This window comes from Suncus etruscus, chromosome 4 (genome assembly GCF_024139225.1).
Source record: "Suncus etruscus isolate mSunEtr1 chromosome 4, mSunEtr1.pri.cur, whole genome shotgun sequence".
Taxonomy (NCBI): Eukaryota; Metazoa; Chordata; class Mammalia; order Eulipotyphla; family Soricidae; genus Suncus; species Suncus etruscus.
Genome location: NC_064851.1, coordinates 146,591,017 through 146,603,031, shown reverse-complemented (window position 1 = coordinate 146,603,031; position 12,015 = coordinate 146,591,017). Strand labels below are relative to the sequence as shown.

The window sequence follows — 12,015 nt, the reverse complement described above, 5'->3', positions numbered from 1 at the left end:
CACAAAGAATTATGGAAAAAGTCTGATACATTGCAACTTCATACTAAAGGAGTTGTAGACCAAGATTTTAATTAAGTCAGACCAGATCCTCTTTTATGAAAAGGAAAATACTGCTGGGTACTTACAGCAATTATTTAGAATTTTTATTTTTTTGGGGGGGTACACACCTGGTGGTGCTCAGGGGTTACTCCTGGCTCTGCACTCAGAAATCGCTCCTGGGGGCTGGAGAGATAGTATGGAGGTAGGGGATTTGCCTTGCATGCAGAAGGTCGGTGGTTCGAATCCTGGCATCCCATATGGTCCCCCGAGGCTGCCAGGAGTGATTTCTGAGTGCAGAGCTAGGAGTAACTCGAGTGCTGCCGGGTGTGACCCCCAACCCTCCCCACACACAAAAAGGAAATAGTTCCTGGCTTGAGGGAACCATATGGGATGTCAGGGATCGAACCTGCATCTGTCCTGGGTCAGCCATGCGCTACTGCTGTGCTACCACTCTGGCCCCTATTTATTTGGTTTTTGTTGTTGTTGTTTTTTGGGGGGGTCACACCCAGCATCGCTCAGGGGTTACTCCTGGGTATGGGGGATCAAACCAGGGTCCGTCCTAGGTCAGCCTCGTGCAAAGCAAACGCCCTACCTGCTTCGTCACCACTCCGGCCCCCAAATCAATTCTCTTTTTTTTTTTTTTTTTTTTTTTTTAGTTTTTGGGCCACACCCATTTGACGCTCAGGAGTTACTCCTGGCTACGTGCTCAGAAATCACCCCTGGCTTGGGGGACCATATGGGACACCGGGGAATCGAACCGCGGTCCATCCGCTTGCAAGGCAGACACCTAACCTGTAGCGCCACCTTCCCGGTCCCCAAATCAATTCTCTTGTTGTTTTTCGGCTATCCTTAGTGGTGCTCGTGGAGCCATGTACAGCTGGAGACCAAACCAGAGCTACTACACACAAGTTGGCTTACTCCTCACACCAAAAATACAAAACCCAAACTTAAATTTGTCACTGGTGATTAATGGGTAGACAGGGTTTTCACTTACTATTTAAAAAAAAAAAAAAGAAAATATGGGCAAGAGAGATAGCACAGAGGTGGGGCGTTCAATTCCCGGCATCCCATTTGGTTCCCTGAGCCTGCCAGGAGCGATTTCTTTTTCTTTTTCTTTTTTTTGGTTTTTGGGCCACACCCAGCGTTGCTCATGGTTACTCCTGGCTGTCTGCTCAGAAATAGCTCCCGGCAGGCACGGGGGACCATATGGGACACCGGGATTCGAACCAACCACCTTTGGTCCTGGATCGGCTGCTTGCAAGGCAAACACCGCTGATCTATCTCTCCGCCAGGAGCGATTTCTTTTTCTTTTTCTTTTTTTTTTTGGTTTTTGGGCCACACCCGGTAACGCTCAGGGGTTACTCCTGGCTATGCGCTCAGAAGTCGCTCCTGGCTTGAGGGACCATATGGGACACCGGGGGATCGAACCGCGGGTCCGTCCAAGGCTAGCGCAGGCAAGGCAGGCACCTTACCTCTTGCGCCACCTCCCGGCCCCTCAGGAGCGATTTCTAAGCAGAGCCAGGAGTACAGGAGTAACTCCAAAACACTGCTGGGTGTGACCCAAAAACCAAAAAAAAAAAAAAAAAAGGAAAGAAAGAAAAATAGTACATATGAGCATAAGGATTATTACTAAATTACTTAAGTAAAAAGCAGGTTTTATTTACCTCTTAATAATCATAATTATAAAGGGAAATGAATCTTTAGGTCAGAATTGATCCTCTTTTTTTTTTTGGTTTTTGGGCCACACCTGGTAACACTCAGGGGTTACTCCTGGCTATGCGCTCAGAAGTTGCTCCTGGCTTGGGGGACCATATGGGAAACCGGGGGGATCGAACCGCGGTCCGTCCAAGTCTAGCGCAGGCAAGGCAGGCACCTTACCTTTAGTGCCACCGCCCGGCCCCAGAATTGATCCTCTTAGCTTGGCTCAAGTTGTCCCTGTATCTGCTCAAAGTTTTAAAGTTTGTCTAATATATGGCTGAAAGAAGAGCTAATATGATGACAGCATATTAGAAAATAATCAATGTCTTACAAATAAAAGTTGGGCTGGGCTTAGCTTGCAAAAATGTGAAGGTAGAATGAAAAGCTAAATATCACTTGAAGCTTTTTCAGACTAGTTCTAAAGGCACTGATTTGAAAATAGCATATTTATTAAGTACATTAGCAGTAGTGGGAATGCTAATATTTATTAAGGCATTGGAATTTTATAATTGATAGTGCTATTTATTATTTATTATTCCCCAAAGAGATTTACTGTTGGCAGCTAAAATTTCTATTCATCTAGGGCTGGAGATAATATTTGCCTTGTATATAGCCAATCTGGGTTCAATTCCTAGCACCCTACCATATAGTCTCAAGAGCCATCAGGAGTGACCCTGCAGTGCAGAGCCAGGAGTAAGCCTAGTGCAGCCACTCTCCCCCTCCCAAAATTACTCACTTGGGGATGGAGTAATAGTAGAGTACTTGCTCTGTACAGAGCTGACATGGGTTAAAAATAACACAAGGGGCCGGAGCAGTGGCCTTAGAGGTAAAGCATCTGCCTTGTTCGAGCTAGCCTAGGATGGACCGCAGTTCGATCCCCCGGTGTCCCATATTGTCCCCCAAGCCAGGAGTGATTTGAGCACATAGCCAGGAGTAACCCCTGAACATCAATGGGTGTGGCCCAAAACCAAAACAAAAATAACATAACAAATTACTCTCTATTTGGGGCTGGAGCAATATAGTACAGTGGGTAATTTTGCATTGAATAGTTGACCAAGTTCAATCTCCCACCCAGATGGTCTGCCAAGCCTGCAGCCAGGAGGGAACCCTGAGCACTGCATGTTGTGGGCCAAACATCATCCTCTCCTCTCAAAAACCATGGTTCATCTATCAGGAGCCAAAGAGGGATATCTATCCATGAGCCTGAGAATGGAGTTATTATTCCTTCCCATGTAAGACGGCTAGTGGAGTGGCTCAATGGGTTGAACATGTTTTTGTGGGAGACCCAAATTTGATTCATGGCACTGCTTAGCTGAGTACTACACCAGGCATACTCCTCAGCTCCCAAACACAGAACAGGGAGTAGCCCCCGAGCTCTGTAACCAAGATATTGTTTACAGATGTGTAAAAATATTCCCTGGTTTAAAAATGAAACTGGCTACTAGTAAAGAAATGTGCTCTCAACATCACGGTTTTAGTTTCTCAACTATGCAACTATGTGTATTTGAGGTGACTGGGGGGTTTATTTTCTCACCTGTTTTACATTGAAATAAATGTGATTATCTGCTTACAGAAATCTTTCTTTGTGTGTTTGGGCCACACCCGGTGGGGCTCAGGGGTTACTCCTGGTCATGCGCTCAGAAATCAAACCTGGCTTGGGGGAACATATGGGATGCTGGGGGATTGAACCTCGATCCATTCTAGGTTAGCGCATGCAAGGCAAAGGCCTTACCACTTGCACCACCGCTCCAGCCCCTACCTTTTTTTTTTGTTTGTTTTTTTGTTTTGGGCCTCACCCGGCGGTGCTCAGGGGTTACTCCTGGCTGTCTGCTCAGAAATAGCTCCTGGCAGGCACGGGGGACCATATGGGACACCGGGATTCGAACCAACCACCTTTGGTCCTAGATCGGCTGCTTGCAAGGCAAATGCCACTGTGCTATCTCTCCGGGCCCTTTTTTTTTTTTTAAAGAGAACTTTGGTTTACAAGAATAGAAATGTTTATACCCTGTATTAATTAGTTCAGTGGCACCACGCTTTTTCCAAATTCACCAAACCTTCCAGCAAATATCTCCACCCTTAGCAACTGCTGCTATGATCAGAGACCAAGGATTTTTGTTTTGAGGCCACTGCCAGTAGTGCTCAGGGCTTACTTGTGGCTCTGCACCCAAGGATTATCACTCCTGGCAGGCTTGGGGAACAGGATGCTGGAGTCAGCATGTGCAGCACTCTATCGATGCACCTATCTCCTGGTCCTGAGATTTTTTGCTTTGGGTTTACAATCAGGAATTACTTCTGTTCAGAAAACTCTGTGGAGGGCCCGGAGAGATAGCACAACGGCGTTTGCCTTGCAAGCAGCCCATCCAGGACCAAAGGTGGTTGGTTCGAATCCCGGTGTCCCATATGGTCCCCCGTGCCTGCCAGAAGCTATTTCTGAGCAGACAGCCTGGAATAAATCCTGAGCACCGCCGGGTGTGGCCCAAAAACAAAAACAAAAAAAGAAATTAAAAAAAAAAAAAAAAAAGAAATTGCTCCTGGCAGGCTCGGGTGACCATATGGGATGCAGGGAATCAAACCCAGGCCCGTCCTGGGTTGGCTGCATGCAAAGCAAACACTCTACCACTGTGCTATCTATCTGGCCCCAAGGCCTTAGCCTCTTTATACTGTTAGAAAGCAGATATATTAGTCACAGCTCATGTTATGAAACATACGATCATTTGAAATCTGGTCAACCTTGGAAACCTGTGAGATTGAAGAGTGGTTAGGGCATTGTGTAATCCTTAAGCAGAGTTAGGAGCACCACTGGGTGTGGCCAAAAATTTGAAAAAAAAAAATTTGGGGGTTGGGTCAAGGTAAAATGACTAAACAAGCACATCGTGATGAATTTGGCAACACTATTAACTGAACCATTTCACCTAATATATACAAATCTTTGGGACAATTCCCGGAAGGATACATTATCACCAGTGTTTCAAAAAAGAATTAAGGGGCCAGAGTGACAGTACAGCAAGGGGAACACTTACTTTGTATGCAGCTGACCCAAGTTTAATCTTGAGCAATTTTTTGTCAAGGTAGATAGACCATAACTTTTGAGAGGAAAAGAGGATATTTGGCCCACAACCTACAGTGATCAGAGTTTACTCCTAGCTACAGGCTTGGGGGACTAAAGGGGGTGGGAGACTAAACTCTATGTCAACTGTTCAAGGCAACTGTTTGCAAGGCAAACACTCCTGAGCCATGAGCCAGGATTAAGCCCTATTTCGAGCCACTGGATGTGGCCCAAAAAGGAAACAAACCAAAAAAGGGAGGAAAGTCTTAAGAAGCCTCAGCATTACTCTTGTTCAACAAAACTATCGATTGCTAAGAAAACTGGGTGCAGGTATCATCAAACAGGAAATCTAGATGATTAAAGTCTGAGGGCCGGAGAGATAGCATGGAGGTAAGGCATTTGCCTTGCATGCAGAAGGACAGTGGTTCGAATCCCGGCATCCCATATGGTCCCCCGAGCCTGCTAGGAGTGATTTCTGAGTGTAGAACCAGGAGTAACCTCTGAGTACTGCCGGGTGTGACCCACCCCCCACCAAAAAAGTCTTCCTGAAACAGTGATACAAACTGGTGGGTCCAAGAGGAGAGTCTCTAGGGCTGAGAGCAGTTAAGAGATTGTCCATTCCTAAAAGGATAAAACCCACCTTCTGTGTTTAGATACTGCAAAGGGTAATAAGGTAGGAAAACTCCTACCCTCACCAACACACATATTCAAATAAAAGATCTGGAGGGAAGCTATGAGATCTTCTAAGCTCTTGTTCACTTCCGTGGGAATCTGATTTTCATAGCTTCGATGGGTATCATTGGCCCCCTTTTCTGAGGCAGTCCAACATCCCAACACCATCATGGTGAAACCCAACCAGAAGTGGAAATAATGTGTCCCACCAACTTAAAGACCAGTTTTATTGGAGAAGAATTTCCTGAAAGCTACAAGCATGTTCCTTTCACAATTATTGTTCTAGAGATTTAGTAGTTTCAGAGATGTCAGTGTTCAAATTATTTTTTTTATTTTTTTTCAGTGTTCAAATTATTAACACAATCCCACATAAGTTTTTGGAGTGGTTTGGAATATGGAGCCATTGATTTCAGCATTGGAGGTTAGAGAGGATGAAGTTAATAACCACAAATGGAAACAGTTTTACATGTGTTACAAACAAGATTCACACCTTAGAAAATACGATAACAAGTCCTAGTTAGTGGGACATGTGGCACACAGCACCAGTTTCACAGGAAGCTTAAGGAAGGAGGGGTGAGGGTCAGCAGTTGTTGGCAGCGGGCACCAAGGTAAGAGCAGCCACCAAGAGTAGGGAGTGGGTTGAGGACAGGGTTCTCCTATGCCTACCCAGCCTTGAACTTGCTCAAAGCCCTGTTGTGCAGCATCCTTTAGAAAACATCTGCAATATCTCAAAAACACCTCCACCCCCTGTCCTGCTCATTTTCCCCAGAAATTTCAGGTCAGCAAAGATAGAGATAAGAGGGTCGTGGTCAGGGCTCCCAGGGGGGACTACGCCTCCCATCCACTTCTGTCTCCACGTGATATAAGACATCAGCCAGGGTATGCTCCACCACAGCGCCCCAGCCCATGTCACTCATCTGGGGAAAAAAGAAGAGAGAGTCAATGGGATGAAGGCATAACTGCACGACCAAGTAAAGAAAGGTACTAAAAAAGAATGCACTTTTCAGTTTTACTCACAGGGCGGTAAGTGAGATCCTTTGGAGGAAACTTGAAGCATGGTCCAAAGTTAATGGAAACCTGGATCAAATCAAAGCAGAATTAGTAAACATAAGAAAATAGGAAAATGTGGGATTGGTGAGATAGTACAGTGGGTAAGGTGAGTGGCACTTGCTCTGGCCAATCTGGGTTCCAGCCATATGGTCCTTCATGCACCATCAAGAATAATTCCTCAGTGCAGACAGGAATTACCAGAGTATCACTGGGCATGGCCATCAAGTCATACAGAAAAAAGTGAACAGGCTAATTTGGACACAGTACGCCCCCCCCCCCCCTCTCTCTCATATATTTTTCTCTTAAAAAGGTAGTTCTGAAGGCCTCTAAATCTCCCTGCTCCTCACCCAACCCCGGCCTGTACTCTAGACAGGCTTTCTATTTCCTTCATATATTCTCATTATTAGGATAGTTCGAAATGTAGTTATTTCTCTAACAAAACTCATCCGTTTGTGGTGAGCTTCATGAGGTGAGCTGTAACTTCCAGCCCTTCTCTTTTGTGTCTGAAAATTATTATTGCAAGAATGTTTTTCATTTTTCTTAAAAGCCATAGATGAGGGCCCAGAGAGATAGCACAGCGGCGTTTGCCTTGCAAGCAGCCGATCCAGGACCAAAGGTGGTTGGTTCGAATCCCAGTGTCCCATATGGTCCCCCGTGCCTGCCAGGAGCTATTTCTGAGCAAACAGCCAGGAGTAACCCTGAGCACTGCCGGGTGTGACCCAAAAACCAAAAAAAAAAAAAAAAAGCCATAGATGAGACCATTCTGCGTTTTTCTCTCTCTGACTTATTTCACTCAGCATAATAGATTCTATGTACAGGAAAATTTCATGACTTCATCTCTCCTGACAGCTGTGTAATATTCCATTGTGTATATGTACCAGTTTCTTTAGCCATTCGTCTGTTGAAGGGCATCTTGGTTGTTTCCAGAGTCTTGCTATGGTAAATAGTGCTGCGATGAATATAGGTGTAAGGAAGGGATTTTTGTATTCCTAGGGTATATTCCTAGGAGTGGTATAGATGGATAGTATGGGAGCTCGATTTCTAGTTTTTGGAGGAATCTCCATATTGCTTTCCATAAAGGTTGAACTAGATGGCATTCCCACCAGCAGTGGATAAGAGTTCCTTTCTCTCCACATCCCCGCCAACACTGCTTCTTCTCATTCTTTGTGATGTGTGCCAATCTCTGGGGTGTGAGGTGGTAGCTCATAGTTGTTTTGATTTGCATCTCCCTGATGATTAGTGATGTGGAGCATTTTCTCATGTGTCTTTTGGCCATTTGTATTTCTTCTTTGTCAAAATGTCTGTCCATTTCTTCTCCCCATTTTTTGATGGGATTAGATGTTTTTTTCTTGTAAAGTTCTGTCAGTGCCTTGTATATTTTGGAGATTAGCCCCTTATCTGATGGGTATTGGATGAATAGTTTCTCCCACTCAGTGGGTGGCTCTTGTATCCTGGGCGCTATTTCGTTTGAGGTGCAGAAGCTTCTCAGCTTAATATATTCCCATCTGTTAATGTCTGCTTTCACTTGCTTGGAGAGTGCAGTTTCCTCCTTGAAAATACCACAATGTCCTGGAGTGTTTTGCCTACATGTTGTTCTATATATCTTATGGTTTCGGGTCTGATATCAAGGTCTTTAATCCATTTGGATTTTACCTTCATACATGAGGTTAACTAAGTTTAATTTTTTGCAAGTGGCTAACCAGTTATGCCAACACCACTTGTTGAAGAGGCTTTCTTTGCTCCATTTAGGATTTCTTGCTCCTTTATCAAAAATTAGGTGATTGTATGTCAGGGGAACATTCTCAGAGTATTCAAGCCTATTCCACTGATCTGAGGGCCTGTCTTTATTCCAATACCATGCTGTTTTGATAACTATCGCTTTGTAGTAAAGTTTAAAGTTGGGAAAAGTAATTCCTCCCATATTCTTTTTCCCAATGATTGCTTTAGCTATTCTAAGGTGTTTATTGTTCCAAATGAATTTCAAAAGTGCCTGATCCACTTCTTTGAAGAATGTCATGGGTATCTTTAGAGGGATAGCATTAAATCTGTATAATGCCTTGGGGAGTATTGCCATTTTGATAACGTTAATCCTGCCAATCCATGAGCAGGGTATGTGTTTCCATGTCCTCTCTTATTTCTTGGAGCAGAGTTTTATAGTTTTCTTTGTATAGGTCCTTCACATTTTTAGTCAAGTTGATTCCAAGGTATTTGAGTTTGTGTGGCACTACTGTGAATGGCGTTGTTTTCTTAATGTCCATTTCTTCCTTATTACTACTGGTGTATAGGAAGGGCATTAATTTTTGTGTGTTAATTTTGTAGCCTGCCACCTTGCTATATGAGTCTATTGTTTCTAGAAGCTTTTTGGTAGAGTCTTTAGGGTTTTCTAAGTAGGGTATCATGTCATCTGCCAACAGCGAGAGCTTGACTTCTTCCTTTCCTATCTGGATTCCCTTGATATTTTTTTCTTGCCTAATCGCTATAGCAAGTACTTCCATTGCTATGTTGAATAGGAGTGGTGAGAGAGGACAGCCTTGTCTTGTGCCAGAATTTAGAGGGAAGCTTTTAGTTTTTCTCCATTGAGAATAATATTTGCCACTGGCTTGTTGTAAATGGCCTTAACTATATTCAGAAAGGTTCCTTTCATTCCCATCTTGCTGAGAGTTTTGATCAAGAATGGGTGTTGGACCTTATCAAATGCTTTCTCTGCATCTATTGATATGATCATGTGATTTTTATTTTTCTTGTTGTTGATGTTGTGTATGATGTTGATAGATTTACGGATGTTAAACCATCCTTGCATTCCTGGGATGAAACCTACTTGGTCATAGTGGATGATCTTCTTTTTTTTTTTTTTTTTTTTTTTTGGTTTTTGGGCCACACCCGTTTGACGCTCAGGGGTTACTCCTGGCTATGTGCTCAGAAATCGCCCCTGGCTTGGGGGAACCATATGGGACGCCGGGGGATCGAACCGCTGTCCGTTCCTTGGCTAGCGCTTGTAAGGCAGGCACCTTACCTCCAGCGCCACCGCCCGGCCCCGGATGATCTTCTTAATGAGGCATTGAATCCTATTTGCCAGGATTTTATTGAGGATCTTTGCATTCTACCCGCGCAGATGCTTCCTAAAATATTCAACTTTTAAAAAATCACTTTATTTAAGCCCTGTGCTTATAAAAATTTTCATGATTAAGCTTAGTAACACAATGCATACCAACCTTTCACCAGGGCACGTTTCCTACCACCAATGTCCCAGTTTCCTTCCTACCCTCCTTCTGCCTGCCTCTTTGCAGACATTTTTCTTCTCTCTTTCTCTCCCTCATTTATTCTCCCCTTTTTGAGAGTCATTTACACTACTTTTTTTTTTTTTTTTTGGTTTTTGGGTCACACCCAGCGGTGCTCAGGGGTTACTCCTGGCTGTCTGCTCAGAAATAGCTCCTGGCAGGCATGGGGGACCATATGGGACACCGGGATTCGAACCAACCACCTTTGGTCCTGGATCGTCTGCTTGCAAGGCAAACACCGCTGTGCTATCTCTCCGGGCCCCATTTACACTACATTTAACGAAGGGTTATGTATCATGCAGATCACTTTGTCATATTTTAGCACTCTGTTTTTGTCCAGAGTGATCAGTCCCACCTTTCCTTGTGATGGTGGTCCCTTCTCTACCCTAACTGCACTGACACACTATTGTGGCAAGCTTTCTACCAGGGATTGGTCCTCCTGACCTTCATCTCTATTGTCTCTGGATATTATTAGCAGACTATCTTTTATCTTTCTTATATCCCACAAATGAGTGAGATTATATCTGTCCCTCTCCCTCTGATTCCTTTCACTCAGCATAATCACCACACCCATCCATATATAAGCAAATTTTATGACTTCATTTTTCCTAATGGCTGCAAAGTTATGTAGATGTTCCACAGTTTACTTAGCCACTCATCTGTTTTCTGGCACTTGGATTGTTTCCACATTCGGGCTATTGTTTTTGGGTCACACCTGGCAATGTGCAGGGGTTATTCCTAGCTCTGTACTCAGGAATCGCTCCTGGAAGGCTCAGGGGACCATATGGGATGCCAGGGATGAAATCCAAGTCACCTGTGTGTAAGACAAGCGCTCTACCCATAGTACATCACTCTATCCCCTAAAATATTTACAACATTTACTCTTAATGTTTGGGGGGAGCCTCCCAATAATGCTTAGGACTTTCTCCTAGCTCTGAACTTGGGGAACTATAAGGGGTACTGAATATTAAATCTGGGTAGGCTGCATGCGAGGTAACTGTAGAATTATTGCTCCAGCCCCATCTTCAATTCTTTTTAGAATAAGTAATAATAACAGAAGCACATTTCCATCTTAGTCAGACCACCCAGCTTTCTTTCTTTTTTTTTTTTTTTGGTTTTTTGGGCCACACCCGGTGACGCTCAGGAGTTACTCCTGGCTATGCGCTCAGAAGTCGCTCCTGGCTTGGGGGACCATATGGGACACCGGGGGATCGAACCGCGGTCCGTCCTAGGCTAGCGCTGGCAAGGCAGGCACCTTACCTCTAGCGCCCCCGCCCGGCCCCCCAGCTTTCTTTCTTAAAAAACTATCAAGATTCTCTCCTGTTCTGTGATTCCTACCGTGCAGCTCTTGTACAGCGAGATGGCGGGAAAGTACACTCCCTCAAAGATGTCTTTGTAAGCCACACCTTGGTTGACGCCGTTTTTATAAAATATTATCTGAAACAAAGACCATGTTTTTACTTATAAATTTTAACACAACCCAAGAGAACTGAAAAATAAAAATCTCATTTGGAGAACTTGTTAAAAATGACGCTACCATATTGATAATATATTCTAACAATAGCAGAGAACTTGTGTATTAAGAGCAACACCTGACATTTCAATCATTAAGATTTTTCAAAACCTTTTTTTTTTTGTTGTTGTTTTTTTGGGCCACACTCAGTGACGCTGAGGGATTACTATGCTCAGGGGTCCTGGCACTCAGTATTGCCCCTAGTTTGGGGGACCATATGGAACGCCAGGGGATTGAACCACTGTCTGTCCTACGCTAGCACGGGCAAGACAGACGCCTTATCGCTTCCACCACCGCTCCGGCCCCTCAAAACCCATTTTCATGTACTGTTTTAGCTGATCATCAGATTTATGTTCTTTTTCTTTTCTCTCCATATTTTGAACTTTCATTCAAACTCAACTTTAATTTTTTTTTTTTTTTTTTTTGGTTTTTGGGCCACACCCTGTGACGCTCAGGGGTTACTACTCCTGGCTATGCGCTCAGAAGTTGCTCCTGGCTTCTTGGGGGACCATATGGGACGCCGGGGGATCGAACCGCGGTCCGTCCTAGGCTAGCGAAGGCAAGGCAGGCACCTTACCTCCAGCGCCACCGCCCGGCCCCACTTTAATTTTTTTTTAACATTTATTTACTTATGTATTTTTGGGGCCACACCCGGCAGTGCTTGGGTTACTCCTGAGTGTGCTCAGAAATCGCTCCTGGGGCCCGGAGAGATAGCACAG

At 44.4% G+C, this 12,015-nt stretch overlaps 1 protein-coding gene across 1 annotated transcript in view; it reads right to left on the bottom strand.

Moving 5' to 3' along the window:
* Positions 1 to 6,238: 6,238 nt before the first annotated feature.
* Positions 6,239 to 12,015, bottom strand: part of ASH2L (ASH2 like, histone lysine methyltransferase complex subunit) — a 47,511-nt gene continuing 41,734 nt past the window's right edge. Inside the window, exons 14-16 of the mRNA XM_049771835.1 lie at positions 11,122 to 11,220; positions 6,473 to 6,532; positions 6,239 to 6,372 (exon numbers count right to left, since the gene is read on the bottom strand). Of these exons, the coding sequence (XP_049627792.1) occupies positions 6,265 to 6,372; positions 6,473 to 6,532; positions 11,122 to 11,220 (267 nt within the window). The 3' untranslated portion in view covers positions 6,239 to 6,264. The remainder of the gene's footprint in view (positions 6,373 to 6,472; positions 6,533 to 11,121; positions 11,221 to 12,015) is intronic.